Source organism: Achroia grisella, unplaced genomic scaffold (genome assembly GCF_030625045.1).
Source record: "Achroia grisella isolate CSIRO2021 unplaced genomic scaffold, CSIRO_AGI_Agris_v1 utg5201, whole genome shotgun sequence".
Lineage (NCBI taxonomy): Eukaryota > Metazoa > Arthropoda > Insecta > Lepidoptera > Pyralidae > Achroia > Achroia grisella.
This window is the reverse complement of record NW_026712911.1, coordinates 328,340-344,784: the sequence shown is the minus strand read 5'-3', so window position 1 is coordinate 344,784 and position 16,445 is coordinate 328,340. Positions and strand designations below refer to the sequence as shown.

At 31.1% G+C, this 16,445-nt stretch overlaps 2 protein-coding genes across 5 annotated transcripts; one reads left to right on the top strand and one right to left on the bottom strand.

Annotated features, from left to right (window-relative positions):
- Nucleotides 1-462: 462 nt before the first annotated feature.
- LOC131847327 (protein suppressor of sable) lies at nucleotides 463-7,377 on the top strand. Of its 4 annotated transcripts, none has more exons than XM_059196896.1 (2): nucleotides 463-543; nucleotides 3,178-7,377. In XM_059196896.1, exon 2 carries the CDS (start codon nucleotides 3,191-3,193, stop codon nucleotides 6,704-6,706), a length of 3,516 nt encoding a protein of 1,171 aa, XP_059052879.1. In that variant the 5' UTR covers nucleotides 463-543; nucleotides 3,178-3,190; the 3' UTR covers nucleotides 6,707-7,377. The 4 variants fall into 4 exon arrangements, with proteins under 4 accessions (XP_059052879.1, XP_059052877.1, XP_059052878.1 ...); XM_059196894.1 differs by lacking the exon at nucleotides 463-543 and adding an exon at nucleotides 554-700; XM_059196895.1 differs by lacking the exon at nucleotides 463-543 and adding an exon at nucleotides 714-856.
- Nucleotides 7,378-7,465: 88 nt separating this feature from the next.
- On the bottom strand, nucleotides 7,466-12,012 carry LOC131847328 (intraflagellar transport protein 22 homolog). Its single transcript, XM_059196897.1, has 4 exons — nucleotides 11,823-12,012; nucleotides 11,000-11,175; nucleotides 8,779-8,981; nucleotides 7,466-7,752 (listed from the first exon to the last, which is right to left on the bottom strand). Exons 1-4 carry the CDS (start codon nucleotides 11,865-11,867, stop codon nucleotides 7,631-7,633), a joined length of 546 nt encoding a protein of 181 aa, XP_059052880.1. The 5' UTR covers nucleotides 11,868-12,012; the 3' UTR covers nucleotides 7,466-7,630.
- Nucleotides 12,013-16,445: the final 4,433 nt, after the last annotated feature.

The following is a 16,445-nucleotide window of genomic DNA, read 5'->3' as shown; positions in this document are numbered from 1 at the left end:
AGCTCTCTGTATAATACATGAAAGTACATATTATTTAACTATTATGAATTTGTTTAGACATTTTTTTTATTTCATCTCTTTCCACTATATTATATGGGCCAAAGCGGATCTTTTTATACAATCGGAAATCCTTTAACATACTGAATTATATTATACAACTTCGTCTATTTATTTCGAGATATTTTTAAACATAGTAGTGATGTAATAGAGTACATTCATAATTGAAATAAATTTTATGAGATTTTAATTTTTATGAACAAATTCCAAATTTAAATATTTTTTAACTAGCAAACTTACATATTTTATTAAATGGCAACATTAAAAGTGTGTTTGTAAGTTGAAGTACTTTTACATCTAAATTAAAAATATGTGAATTTTTAAAAGTAGAAGAATAACTATAATATTATAAATTAATTAATTAATATACTACTATTAACTATTCTGCTGTATGGAGAAATAAAAGGCATGCTGTGTACTAAAATTTGTTTTGCGTCATTTCCGACTGCTACATAAGTGCCATCAAGCTGAGTGCGGGGAAAAATGGTACTAAATATTTTCTCCCCTGTTCTTTGTTTCGCTGCAGTCATCGTCCGAAATCAATATAGCGTACTCGAATTGTTACGTCTTTATGCAGCAATGCTATGAAAGATTCCATTTTACATGGCGTATAGTAGTCGCACATAGTGAATCGTTCATTAATGTAAGATTGGTAACACTTAAATATTATTTACTTAATAGGTCATATGAATCCGTGTCCCATATATACTGAAGTGCTCGATGGTCCAAGGAATTTTACACACGTGAAATAAGTCATATGTTACACATAAATTTACATTTGCGCGTTCTTACTAAATTGGTAAATAATCTTCGTTAGTACATACTTACTCATTCTATATTTCTACATTGTAACAATATGGCGGTCTATTTCCGATTGCCCGGGTTGTAAATGTTATGCAACTTTTTTGTTTTTTGTGCATGTCCAGTCTATCCAATATTCATTTTCTAAAATTAATTATCCGTTATTATGTTATATATACATAAATTTGATTATATATTTCTAAGTATCTAGTTTTAATTGCGATATATTTTATATAGCTTATTTCCGAAGGGTAATTCCTGGTGTTGGTTAACTTCTAAATATATTAATAACTTTATTTTCTCTATGTTATATATATTATAATTTGTATAAAGTATTTCTTAATATATCTCTTGTTTATAAAATTTAATTATAATACTATCAAATTTAGATGTCATTTTGCAGTACAGTCATTACATTGGCACGTCATAAACCTAGGCGTCATTTATAGTAGTGTGAGTGTATGTATACATATTGTGACCTCGTTAAGGAAGGGAAGGACACATAGATATCTTTACGTTCTAGAACACTGACGTCATTCGAATCGTGGCGAGAGCGCAGCAAAGCATTGTGAAATGTGAGCGGCCACCCACTTGTCTTGCCTGGCCGTAGTACCTATCTAACTAATTTACTTGAAAGTTGTGGCTATGGACAGTTATTGTACTGACTTCTGCCATACATGTTGATTTCTTACTGCGCAACAATTCAGTAATTTTGTGATATTTGGAGATCTGCCTAATTCCCAATGATAATTGTTCCGACGATTATTAGGTATAGTATTTAAGACAACACGGTTAACAATGCCGTGTAAATGGTTGTTATTAGTAATATTTAATATGTTAACTATTTTTATAGCAAGACTAAATTGTCTGCTTATAGTCACATTGAAGGAAGAGTAGGGTATGATTTAAAGAATGTATCTATGTGGACTTTGCATTAGTGTGCGTTGTTCGCTGCGGCCATATTATAGGTGGTCATTATATATTTATAATTGTTATTTGTTTCGTTTGAAGAATGTCATAATTTTTATTTTGTATAATAGAAACCTATAAGGCCTTTATTATTTTATTGATATATTTTAATACCTAAATGCAAAACAGGATGTTGGTTTCAATTTGACATAAGGCTCTTCAATTTAGTCGTATAATACAAATATGGCTTCCTGCGCAGTTACACTACCTATTTTTAACATAACATGACAGTCATCTTTTCGTCTATATTCAATGATTTTTATATTATTTAATTATAAATATAGCTTTGTGCTATATCAGAGAATAGATATTATGAAGGCATTAATATGTTGTAGATATTTTGATTTATAAATGGTTTCGTCAAATCAAATTATATTACAGTTAAATAGTTATTTCGTTAATTTAGACTAACGGAATTTGGTAATATCCTGTCAATTGCATTTTCTATATTAAGTAAAAGAAGTATATACCCGATATTTTTTTTAAATAGGTACGGTGTGCATTTGTGGAAACACTAATCTGAGAAAAATGTTAGTTGAGTTACCTAATTATTTTAATTTAGTACATAGGTACCTACATAATTTATTATAAAGAATACATAAAACATACAAGATATTTTTATATGCACTATGAGATGTCCGATCGTAATAAGTAATCTATCAGTCCATTTATATGAAGGTCACAACGCTCAAATTCGTCTTTGTTCTTATAATAGTTAGTCACTGATAACATTGGAATTAGGGTAGATAAATAATAATCTATCACGTTATCGTAGAATTTGTACAAAATTCGTAAAATATTAAATAGGTATTGAATATTATTTGAATGAAACATTACCAAGGTTTTGTATAATATAGTGTATACCAATGTCGAATCTAGAAATGCATGCATAGTTCTTTGCGTCGAACATTTCCCTTTTCTATTTATTATATCGCATAGGTAATATACCTATATTGTAACCATTGATAATAAAAGCCGGTATTTTTTATTTTTAGCTAAAGCGATCGTTGTAAGTAGACATTTAAAAAATGTTAAAGTGCAAAAATTCGACTGTATGTACACACAATAATGATTCACTTTTTTAACCGATTTGAAAGAGGATCCAGTCTACTACGACATTATATTTTTGTGTGTATGTTATATGACTACAAGACTGTCTAAAATCGACTCCGTTTTCCAAATTGAGCTGTTATTCGTGTATTGAGAATCTATTGTAATGGAACCTTTTTAATTCAATTCTTATCTTATACTAATTTAGCAAAACTACGCCAGTATTTTAGTGAATAAGATTTGAATTGTGACTCTTATAAACAACTTAGTGTATTATAATATTTTTTTTCTCAATTTCAGTGACGCTTTTAAAATGGCTGATGCAGAAAACAACATAGATGATTTAGAAGATGGCGAGATCGAGAGTGATGGAGAGGATCCAGTGGAAACGCAGAATGTGGAAAAAGAGGAAGATACAGTACTTCCAGAAAAAAATACTCAAGAAAATAATGAATCACAAGATTATTATTTTTCTAAATCAGGTAAGAAAAAGAAATCTAAAAATAAAGGAGATCAAAAATATAAGGATAGAAGTAAAAAAAGTCGTAAATATTCCAGTCCAACGGAGGACGATTTCGCAGGTACCATAGAAAAGGCTATTAGAAAAGCAATGAACAAAAATGATGATGCTGATAGTCATGCGGAAGATAATGGTGAAGATAGGCGTAAACATAAAAAAAGAAAGAAATATGACAGTAAAGACGGCCCTAGTAAGAAACGAAAAAAACAAGAATATACAGATGAAATGGACGAGAACGAAATGATGTGTGTGAGAGGTGCGTCTCCTGTGCAAAAATCAATAGATTCATCATTTGCAGAAGATGATAGAGATTCCTATGCTTCAGATAGTAGTCATGAATCTCGTGGACAACAACATCATCGTACACAACGACATAGGCCACCACAACGAGAGCGAAATAGAATGAGTAAAAATGAACGAAGAAGAGCCGCACATCAAGGGCATGATTCAGATGGACTTTGTTTGTATTATATGCAAGGCAAATGTCATAAGGGTGATGATTGTATATATTCACATGATGCCCAACTACCTAGAAAAATGGAATTGTGTAAATTTTATATGATGGATTGTTGCGCAAAAAGGGATAAATGTTTATATATGCATGCAGACTTTCCTTGTAAATATTACCACACTGGGCTTCCTTGCATATATAAAGATGAGTGTAAGTTTGCACATGGTAAGCCACTGTCAGAAAGTTTAAAGAATATTCTCTTAAAGCATATTGAATCAGCACCCAAAGAAATTTTAGGAGATTTTCCCAGATTACATAGAGAGGGTGCATTACAAATGATTCAAACGACACAAATGAAATTACTGCAACAGTTTTCTGAACATTCGGAGGAAGAAAAAAGTATACCTTCACTTTTTGAATTAAATATTTCTAACCCACAAAATCTTAATGAAAATATACAATCTAATCAGTTTAATAATGATAATAGGCAAAATAAAAATTCACCTAAAGTGCGACAATCTAGGTGGCAAAATGATAACTCCAATCAAAATTTTAATGTCACTATGTCGCCTAATGCTAACTCAGGTAATACAAATATATTAAGTATTAAAAATTTGACTGGGGTATTGACACCTCGGCAAATTTTGGACCTAACTAAAATGGGAATTGAAAATCTAGATCAATTAGGGCAACTGACTGTATTGCAACTAAACAGTATCGGCATTTCATTGAAGCAGATTACAGAAATACAATTGAACACAATGAATATACAAAAATTAGGATTAATAAATGCTAATAATGAGTCGCCGCCTCAGTCATTTGTAGGTAGTACGTCGGGTACTAAAGATTTAGATTTGAGAATTCCACCTGCAGCACCAGTTTCAAGTAACCTGGTAGTATCATCTGATTTACCTGGAAAGGATGTAGATATGAGGTTTCAGCAGACTGGTACGGCGTCAGTGCCGGAAGACGTTTCTAACAGTAATACTGCATTAAAGAAAGAACAGCAAACAAATAAAGATATGATTGATATCGATCAGTACACAAAAGATGCCTTAAAATTTGCATCGAAAGATAAAGAAAATATTGACGTATCAAATGAGTCGTTCGAAAATGAGAAACCTGTAATTTCTGTGGAAACGAAGGATGTTGATCATAGGGTTCTTCCTTTTCCAGATGATAACTTAAGGGTTTTGAAGACAAACACTGAAGATAACCCAGGGAAAAAAGAGTTTGACACTGACATAAGATTCTTACAACCTGAACCGTTATTCAAACCAGAGAAAAGACATCGCCGCTCTACAACTGATGATGAAGATAATTTGTTAATCGACGAAAAATGGTATTCTAGTGATGAAGAGAAAGGAAACAAAAAGAAATCTCCAGCTTCATCGCCACGACCTACATCTCTATCACCACAAACTCCAGCTCCACATGTTATAGAACCTTCATCGGTTCTAAGTAGACTTGGTGACCTTTCAAAAATCGATATAAGCGAAGAAGTAACAAAGCTATTGAATACTATGAAAAATAATTTAAATGAAAAGAAGGTTGAAAGTGCGTTAGAACCAATTATGTCTCCTAAATCGAGAGATCCTAGGTCAAGAAGGTCTCCTGAGAAAGTTCAAGATAATAAAATTGTTAATAAAAAACCTCAACGTATATCAATTTATGAATGTATTGATGGAGAACCCACAGATGGGCGTCGAAGAACAGATGTTGATTTACGTCAAACTGAATATAAAATTCCGACTTTTGGAGATACTGATTTGCGTCAAAGCGCTAGCGGTGATATTGATTTTCGTTTGGGTTTACCTTTCAAACCCATAAACAATTATACTCCTGCGACTGAAATAAATGGATCAATAAGTAGCCATCCACCTATGGCATATAAATTAGTACCAATAGACATACCGCGTCCGGATTATACTGATATTAGAGACAGTACTGCTAAATCTCAGGCTTTAGTGGATCCTAGGTTAAGAAAAGTATTCCGATTGTCTATAGAAGAATCAAATAGCGATAGCGAAAAGTCAGTCAAAATAACACCTGTGACACCAAGAGTAGACCCGAGAAGAAAACCAAAAGATACGGTCGAAATCGTTAATTCAGACCAGAAAAGTAATGTTTTAGAGATTCAAAACATTTTACAAAATTCAAATTGGTACAAGGAATTGAGTTCCACTCATAAAATATTTGTGAATCAACATTTAGCTCCTGTTAGTCAAATGGTTAAACAGTACCAACAAGAAAAGTCTTCTGGAAAAAAATTCGATCTTGCATTTTTACAAAACAATAGCATATTATGCAATATTTTTACTAGCTTAGGCGTGTCTTTAGGAGAAAATGGCGAGTTTACTTATTTACCTAAACCTAAAGAGGCTTTATTACAAACGCCTGCTAATTTTAATCAAAACGCCAATACATTTACTATGAATAGTAATATACCAATTCCACCTACAAACATGGACACTAGTAATATGAATATGATGAATATGCCACCAATGGGATTAGGAGGTATGAATAATATCAATGTTGGACCTATGCACGGTTTTAATCAACCGGTACCTGATCCACGTTCTGGGCCTACTCCCGGATTATTGGGAATAGCTCCTAACATTCCCCACAATTTTAACAATAAATTTGGTGGACCCAATAATTTTGGTAATATGGGTTTTAACGGACCAGGTAACGATTTCAATTTTATGGATGGTGAACAAAATTTTCCAAGATTTCCTAATAGGGGTGGACATCGAGGTCGTGGTAATGATAGATGGAATCGGGGAGGTTCTGGCAGAGGTCAGCGGGATCGGAAAAATTTTAATGATCGTAGTAGTTGGAAAAACGATAGACACTAATGTTATATATATGTATCATATTTAACGCTAGGTTTAAATTATTTTTAACCAACTGGAGTTAGGAATCCTTCCACATATTACGAAATGTGATTAAGGTGATAAATTATTAATAGTAACAATCTTTTAAGTAATAATATTTTGACTGCTGTTTAGTTCTAGATGGGTTAAAAGGTTCCGTGGAAAAGGTTATTTATTGTAAATATTTTTATGTATTACATATAAATCAGTCAATCCGATATCATATGTGAATAATTGTGTTATTGAAAATATTTATAATGAATTAAGTTTTTAATACAAAGTACTCATAAGAGCCAAATGTTAAGACTGAGGGCGAGTTTTATGATTGAGATTTTGTTTTCTAAAATAAGGTTTTAATAAACCCAGTTACAGAGCGATTGATAACTATTATAATTTTTAATTGTTTTGTTTGGGGACCGGAATGAAAGTTGGTAATTAGTGATACGTAGGTAATTATTATTGTCATATTTTCATAGGCATTAGGATAGGTACCTACAAAATTAGAAGCAATATGGATTTTTTTATTTTTAGAATATTAGCTTGTTGAAATTTACAACAATACGAAGTAACAGAATTCGGACAATTGTATTATGGAGTAGTTTTATTAAAAGCGCCTACTCAATCTATAAAATAAATCTATGTTTATATTAAAATGTCTTAATTTAATTCCTTGGAGGGTCAACGACGCGACGGTGCAAAAAATATTGCAAGTGGCATATGGCAAGAAATGAAATAGATGGATGTTTTTCAGTATATATTTCCAGCAGTATGTTCAAATATTGTAAGTATCGGCTATTACATTGCTATCGGCGAAAGAGAAAAAGTATTAGAACAAATTCCATCAGTGAGCAAATGCATGCGTACTGATACTAACTTACTTAAAAATATAAAAAACAACTATAGTATTCAATTATCTGTATTTAATGTTTGTAAAATAGAAGCAATATAGTTTGAGAAGTCTTTTTTTAATCTAATATTTTCATTCTTGAAGTTTACTGTCACTTGTGATACCTTAGAAAAAGTGGAAGCTGTAAAGTAAGAATACAAAAAATGTTTATTACAACAATTAAATCAAATACTGATTTTAGAATTATGATATTATGATATGATAATTATGACATGATTCAATTACTAATATTAGAATTATGTTTATTTACTTCAGTTTCATGACAATATTATGTATGTTATCTACATACGTACATACTTTCCGTTGCACGAAATTAGTATAGGAATATAGACATGAAGTGGAAAAAAAAATGAGTTAGAATTTTATATTTTTACACAAATCAATGTAATCGAGATGACATACATGAACTGTCTCGAATAAACATTGAACATTAAAATTAAAGAAAGCTTTTTATTCTTTATAGTATACACACACAAATAAAACAGAAATATGATAAATGTAATGTACAAGGGCGAGAGAACAGTCAAATGCGTATTTGACGAGTTATGAAAAAATTTGGAGTATATACAATGAAAATAGAAATAGTGAATTTTTGCATTTTTAATTGACTCCAAACAGTATTAATATCTGCTAGACTTACTATAATCTCTAAAAGTAAAATTAGTTACCAATATTAGCTCACGTACTTCTACATATAAACAAATAAATTGAGACGGTTCAATTTATTTGTTTATATGTAGAAGTACGTGAGCTAATATTGGTAACTAATTTTACTTTTATAGTTATTTAATTTTAGTTTGTAATTTCAAATTAACAGTTTTTCATATTATCATTATACTTATTTAAAAAAAAAATTATCTGTTCATTTCTGCTAAACTGTTAATCGCCTGGACTGATTTTGACGGGACTTTCATTCTCAGATAGCTAATATTATAAGGAGTAACTCATATTTTAGAAATGTATTTATATTCATAACTTAAATGCCATGGTAAAGAGAAATGGTTAATGAAATTTGACGTGACTATCGTATCACGAGGATGGATAGTCTATCTTTTATCTTTAACAAAATAGACCGAAGTAGTTAGTAATCTAACTACCCTGTGAACTCGCTCCTTATCTACTCTGTATACCATTTTAGACAACGTACATAAGCTCAGTGAATCCATATCGTCATTGTCATGTGTATTGTTATAAAAGAGAACACATTGTTTCGTTGATAGTTTAGGCTGCGATACAAAATAATTGTACAAAAGTTCCATCTCTCTCGCTGCTGCTTGTGCGGTGCTGGGAGAACACACTAATATCACGCCATGTACCCCCACCCGTAATGCAGGCCAACATGATTCAAATCTAAAAAAGTAAACAAATATTAAATTTGTAATTTGTTTCGTAAATGGAATGAAATCATTACGTGTACAGTATCGACTGTACACGTAATGATTTCATTTATGTAGCTTTATTAAATGATAATAGATAATTATTGTCTAATATAACAATTATATTCCATTAATTATAGAATACATTGACAGCAATGACAAACAATATTTTTTTTCTTCAGGCCTTTAGAATTTTTTTCCTAAACGGCTAATGAATCAAAAAAAGTATTTATCTCATAAATTACAATTATTTATGTAAACTTAAAGAATATGTAAGTAAAGATCTGTAATGTATATATATATATACATTCTGTGGTATAGGTAAAATCTGAAACTTAACGACACTATTCATGATAAAGAATAATTTTATCTTACTAAACATGACTTCGATTCTTCCACCTGGTTGATATAACTGCAATACCAGACAAGCAATATAGTCTACCCTGTGGATAATTATAACCACCGCCTATATACATGAATATCCTAGACGTCATAACATTTTGACGATCATATTGTACCATGTAATTTGCATTCTAATCTACCGTCGAGAAGGCGCCACATTTTGTCATCCAAGATGTGGTATCTTGGATCAAGTCTAAATACAAAAATCTTTTTGTAGGCCATATGGCCAGGGATGAATTATGAAACGGAAACGCGTACGTATATTGATAGTTGTAACAGAATGCTTGAAGTTTCCAATACAATAACTACAGAATTGGCTTTCGAATTTTCAGTGCATGACAGAGTAAACAAAGATATTTTTAAATGGATTATACTGAAATAGAGTTATGATCGAGACAATTTGAAATGGTGTTGATCAAGACATCACGTCTTTCGAGTACAGTAACACTAATGTTAGAAGCAAACAAAAGTAGTACTTGGCGTAAGAAAAGATTCCCTATTTCTGCCACCAAGGATCTTAAATTCAAATCTACCGTCTGTTCGGAATGATTTCGAGATGAGAAGAACTGACAAGAGACTCAGCTCGTATTTTTTTTTCTTTAAATGTACATATTTACAATAATACAGATTCATTTAAACTCAAATTTGGTAGAATAGAGTGACCACCAGCATATGCTATTGGAAAAGGAAATAGTTTCTTTACCTATACAAAAAAGCTGACGGTCCATCTGATGGTAAATGGCAACGTAAGTATTAAAGCTCATGAGTTTCAACTCAGAAAGACTAATATGTAACATATCCTCTTAGATATCCTATACTTTTACTGCTTTATCTCAACCTTTAACCGAAAAACATCTTACAAAGCAAGCTGTTTGGTGGCAGAAATAGGTGAAGTGGTAAATGCGCAGTCAACTTTAGTAAGTCTACAGATGACTATTCAATGTATGATCTATAATTTCATATTCTTTTCTCCTTAGGTAAGTATTGAATTTGCTTATATTTATTTTAATCAGTTGGGATATTTGTATGCAATATAAAAAACTCAACAGTACAACATTTTTGATGAATGTACCTACATTAGTACACAATTTTACATTACGTATCGATAGATTAGTGAAAGTTAAATTAAGATGAAATCCTATACCTAAGTCATATACATTCGTTGGCTATTTCTTACCATCATATAAATACGACGATGTACGTAATGTCATGAAGTGGTAAATATTGTGTATCAATATAGTAAGTCATACTAAACTAAACAATTATAATTAATGTAGCTAATATTTTGGTAATATAGATAGTTATTTTTTTTTATGGATGATAATGGAATGGTGCACCCGCCTGCGCTAACGGTTTACGCTGGCGGGGCACCAGTTGAGGATGATAAGATGAGCATGAAGTCAGGTCAGTTGGCCCATCATGACAAATTCACTAGGAATTTATCACGATGGTTTCCAGGGGGAACCGCGTGGAGGTCAACCTGATATGGTGCATTGCTAGTAATGGGGTCATGAGTCCACATTACTAACAATCCCCTTCCCCTCTATAGATAGGTATTAGGTACATATAGCTGGTAGTAAACCGACTTACTTGTGATCACCACTGCAGTCCCAGAGTTCTACATCGACATTCATTATTTTTCCATTAATACTTATGTTAGAAACCTCAAACTCTACTACTCGGACACCTTGAGTAGGAGTAGGCGGGCCCGCTTCTTCTATGTTTATTGTCTCAGATATAAAATTTGCAATTTGAGTTTTACCACTCTGTAATTATGATGATTAAGTATTTAAAATAATAAAGTCGTGAAAATTTCGTGTTGCGTGTATCCTTATGCTATCGGCTATACGAAAACTGTCTACCATCAGTAACATTGTCGCATCTGTACCATACATATTGGACCGACTACATAAATAATAATAATAAAGGACAGGGATTTAATAACCAACGATATTATTACTTATGATGTATATTTATTTCATTTTTTAAATTTTATTAAAATGTATTTAATAAAATTTAAAAAAATTAATAAATCCCGAATCATATAATGTAAAAACATGATTTTCCGTCAAAGGTTAAAAGAGTTCGAATTATGGTAGCAATGAAATGATTTAAAAATATATATTTTACACATAACATTATCTAAAAAATATCTATTATAATAGCGAAAATTTGTGAGTATGGATGGATGTTTGTTACTCTTTTACGAAAAAACTACTTCACGGATTTTGATAAAACTACAATAGGGATAATGATGTAACTATATATAGGTTATATGTACATCAGAATAACATATAGGCTATAATTTAAAAAGATGTAATGTAAATTGAGTATCTAAGTGTGATGCAGACGAAGTTGCGCGGGCCAGCTAGTAATATCTAAGTATATATATATAAAGATGGCTACCACTTACCTCTGAAGGTCCAATCATTATTATTTTTAGTTTATTTGGGAGCATGTTTTCAGATATGTAATATTTAGTATATCTAGCCGATATAAGTAGATAGATATATTTTAATTCTACGGCAGTAATCAATAGATAATGCTGACTTTCTACGACTTGATACGAAATACATATTATTTTTATTCATGGGAACTTGACAGTGTTGTTATTTTGTTTACATGGCAGTCGCCTTGGTTACACAAAATGATTGTAGTAGTTGGTACTTAGCGGTGCAATAGTATACATAACATAATTTGTTTAATGTACTTATTTTATCAACGTTACTATTGATCAAGTTAGTATCATCATTAGGTGGAGAGTATAGTCATTTGTGGCTCAAAGTACAATTTATTTTATGATTCATTACTTCAAATAGAAAGATATCATATGATGCAATACAGAAGCATAATGTATACCATTGAATAGAAACCCTTTTTAAATATTTCCCGTCATACCAGCCTTAAAAGTAGGTAAATGCCGCCCATGAACATAGGTGTCTAAAATTGCATGCTATATTTATACCATGACTTACGATGGTCTCGGGTTCGGTTCTCAAAACTTATATTTATGAGTATGATTGTTTTTTCCGGCCTGGGTTTTTTGTCCCTATATTATTAATCGAATATAGAAACAAATGTATCTGACAATCAGTTGTTTAGTACCTTTAGTACGAGCTGTGCTTAGTGGAATAGATAGATCAGTGAAAGTTTTGTGGGTTACTATTATTGTATACTAATATAATAATAATAACCCACAAAATATCCTATTGTCAATTTATTCGTTTACAATAGTACAACGTCCTACGTACAAAATATAGTACTATTATTATTATTATTATAGCTTTTATTCAGATCCAACTTATACATTATTTTAAAACAAATATAAAGCTTTAAAACTTAAACAAAATAATTATTCTATTATTTGGATCTTATTTAATGTCTGTAGATCTGTTTGCCAATCGGCAAAGGCCTCCTCCAATCTTTTCCATTCTTCTCTTTCTTGTGCCACTCTGTTCTACATTACTCCTGCCACTCTCCAGACAAAATATAGTACTACTACATACGTGTAAAATAGTGTGTAAATACTGCTTCTCAGGAAATAATGTATAATTTCATTGATATCCGTTTAGTTGTTTAGTTACTAAACGGTAACTGACAACATACTTTCGCATTTATAATATTAGTAATTTATAATTATATTATTTAATTGAATTCTGTAATATCAAAGAACTATAACTAATTTAAATACTATAATTAATTAAAAGTATATATCTAATACGGAAAGGATTTGTTATATATATATATGTATATATATATATATATATATAAACACCTCTTTGGGCACTTTGTTGATCACGCCACAACCTAAACACTTGCTGATTCCACCTTTTGCACTGAATAACTTGACTCCTATCGCGTATATCTCAGGCGGTATGGCAACGTCGCATTCTATTTTGCGATGTGGCCATATATATTCGTCGATAGTACGATATACTCGACACATTTTTTACTAATAATTCGTGCATGACTGGCTCCGAACGGCTAAATTTTTGGTATACACAAAGACTTTTTGGCTCTGAATATATTTCAAAAATCAATTAATTATGTTGATCACTTTATATACTCGTCCTTACTGCGATACTTATTTTCATCCGAATATATATAGATACCGTAACGGTCTATCAATTATGAATTTATTAATTTACTAATGTAGATATTTTATATTCGCAATGCTCCATACATAGTAACTCCACCGTTGCAGGGGGGAGCACCGTACACCGCACCCCGCGCACACAAACAAATTAGATATTTTTTGAATACACAAAGACTTTTTGGCTCCGTATATATATTTCAAAAATCAATTAATTGTGTTGATCACTTTATATACTGGTCCTTACTGCGATACTTATTTTAATCCGAATATATATAGATACCGTAACGGTCTATCAATTATGAATTTATTAATTTACTAATCTAGATATTTTATATTCGCAATGCTCCATACATGCAAGCTCCAGCAACGGTGGAGGCAGGGGGAGCACCGTACACCGCACCCCGCGCACACAAACAAATTAGAATAAATTAAATTCATAAGATTATTTATGTATTTCGACTGCCTCGGTGGTCACACCGCTTTACATCCGATGGTCGCGGGTTCGATTTCTCGCACGGTGCAAACATATGTACTCATCGGTCATCGATTGATTTCATCGGTCTGGGTGTTTTATATGTATATTATATATGTATTTACAAGATAAAAATATCTATTTATATCAGTTCAGTATCAGTCTGTATTAATTGTCCAGCGCTATTTATTATATTTTTATAAACGGTTATCTTTTTCCATCGCACCGCTCGCTATCGACAGTGAATTCATAGAAATGTCACTCTAAAAACAAAAATAGTTTTGTATTTCAAATACTAAATGCAAAATAGGTATTTTCAAAATACTTTTTCAAAATAAAGTACCTTTTGAATTTTTGTCCAAACCTCAGATATTTTATTTATTTTACATAGGTATATCAATCATTACATAGTGTAGTATAAAACAAAGTCGATGTCGCATCTAACAGTACATAAATAAAGAAAGAAGACTTTTTAGCTCTGATACCGTAACGGTCTATCAATTATGAATTTATTATACCTAATCTAGATATTTTATATTCGCAATGCTACATACATTGTAATATCCGCCTCCATTCATTGTAACGGTGGAGGGACTAAATAGTTGAATAAAACTGAATAAGCAGTTGCTCCACTCTATAGGTATGTGTCGTCGTCGTATGCTGTTCATTTTTTCACTCGTTTTGGCGCCAAGAGAGGGTCACATAGTCGTGGTCAAGTTAAGAACTTATAATTTAATTTTGATGACAATAGATACAAGTAAAAAGTAGGTATTATATTAATGTACGTAAGTACTATACTTAAAAATATTTATTCTTTATTGTACATTTGAAAAACTTAACACTTAAGGACTTGTACATATACACGTACATACTGCCATTTTCTCTTAAAGACATCCAGAGAAGCACTATTTATCAAATACGCGGGGTGCACCGACCTTTGACCTTATAACAGCTGATTCGCGCGTAACGAATTACATTGCTACTTACATTACTATTTTATAGTGGATATTTCACTATAAAATATTATTATTTCTTTAGATTATGACATAATAGCATAGTTTACATGATTTTAAGGGAAACATACGATAAAAAAAATTCCCGTAAAATGTAAAAGATAAAAAATGGTTATTGTTGGTTATCCTTGAGAGATAGACATATACCATCACGGACTTTTTGTTGACCTTATTTTGATACATCTCAAAGCACTAGACAATACGCATTTTCATTAAACAGTATTGTATTTTTTTTATTTATTTAACTTTAATGCACAAAAAAATTTGTACATGTGGCGGACTTAATATCTTGCCGCGTTATTTACCAGGCAACCATGAGTGGTGCAGCGAAAGATTATTGGCGGTGCACTAATATAAATAAGAAATGTCAAAAAAAGATATATAAATACAAAGCAAAATATACATTTCTATAAAAAAATAACAATATACATACATAAATATATAACCCATAAATGTATAAATAAATACATAATGACCCGATAATCAAATTATAAGTACAGTCTCAAATTGAAAGTAAGAAAAACAGAAAATATAGAGAGAACTATAGGGATATAACAAAAAGATGTCAAAAAAGGAGGAAAAGTTACAAATTTAAATAATATTCCCGCAATTTCTGTTTAAATGAATTTATTACATTATTATATATATTAGGCATACGACTAGCCTTATGACTGTTACTTTTTTTTTAATCTATACATCTATACATGTAAATAAAATTGGAGTGTCTGTTTGTAATATTGAAATAACCGTTTTTACTACTTGCATATGAATATAAATCCGGTACATACACCAAAATAACATATTTTACAAGTTTTGTCTGTCTGTCTGTCTGTTTGTTCCGGCTAATCTCTGAAATAGCTGGACCGATTTTGACGGGACTTTTTTTGGCAAGTAGCTGATGTAATAAGGAGTAACTTACGCTACTGTTATTTTAGAAAAATAAAATAAAATTTCACGCGGACGAAGTCGCTGGGGCCAGCTAGTCTATAGATATACCGAGATTTAATATTTAAGTTGCTATTATGTTGTTGACAAAATTTTACTGTAATGTTACTATTACGTTATCCTACGCAATTTGTATTATTTTGGATGAATAAATAAATAAATAAATAATAATCTATACATCTATACATACAAATAAAATTGGAGTGTCTGTTTGTAATATTGAAATAACCGTTTTTTACTACATGCATATGAATATATATAAGGTACATATACCAAAATAACAATTTTTATAATTTTAGTCTGTCTGTCTGTCGGTCTGTTTGTTCCGGCTAATCTCTGAAATGGCTGGACCGATTTTGACGGTACTTCTTTTTGGCAGGTAGCTGATTTATAAGGAGTAACTTAGGTTACTTTTATTTTAGAAAAATAAAGTTTAATTCCACGCGGACGAAGTCGCGGGAACAGCTTGTTTTTAATAAAAACATCTTTTTTGTGGTACTTGAGAATGTT

What these genes read in the sequence shown, in the direction of transcription:
- LOC131847327 (XM_059196893.1), top strand. Translation starts at nt 1,602, where the DNA reads ATGATAATTGTTCCGACGATTATTAG. An exon ending in ATTGTTCCGACGATTATTAG is followed by an intron (nt 1,628 to 3,177) that starts GTATAGTATTTA and finishes TCTCAATTTCAG; the next exon opens with TGACGCTTTTAAAATGGCTG.
- LOC131847328 (XM_059196897.1), bottom strand. Translation starts at nt 11,867, where the DNA reads ATGCTCCCAAATAAACTAAAAATAATAATGATTGGACCTTCAGAG. An exon ending in TAATGATTGGACCTTCAGAG is followed by an intron (nt 11,176 to 11,822) that starts GTAAGTGGTAGC and finishes TCATAATTACAG; the next exon opens with AGTGGTAAAACTCAAATTGC. An exon ending in TATGGATTCACTGAGCTTAT is followed by an intron (nt 7,753 to 8,778) that starts GTACGTTGTCTA and finishes CTTACTTTACAG; the next exon opens with CTTCCACTTTTTCTAAGGTA.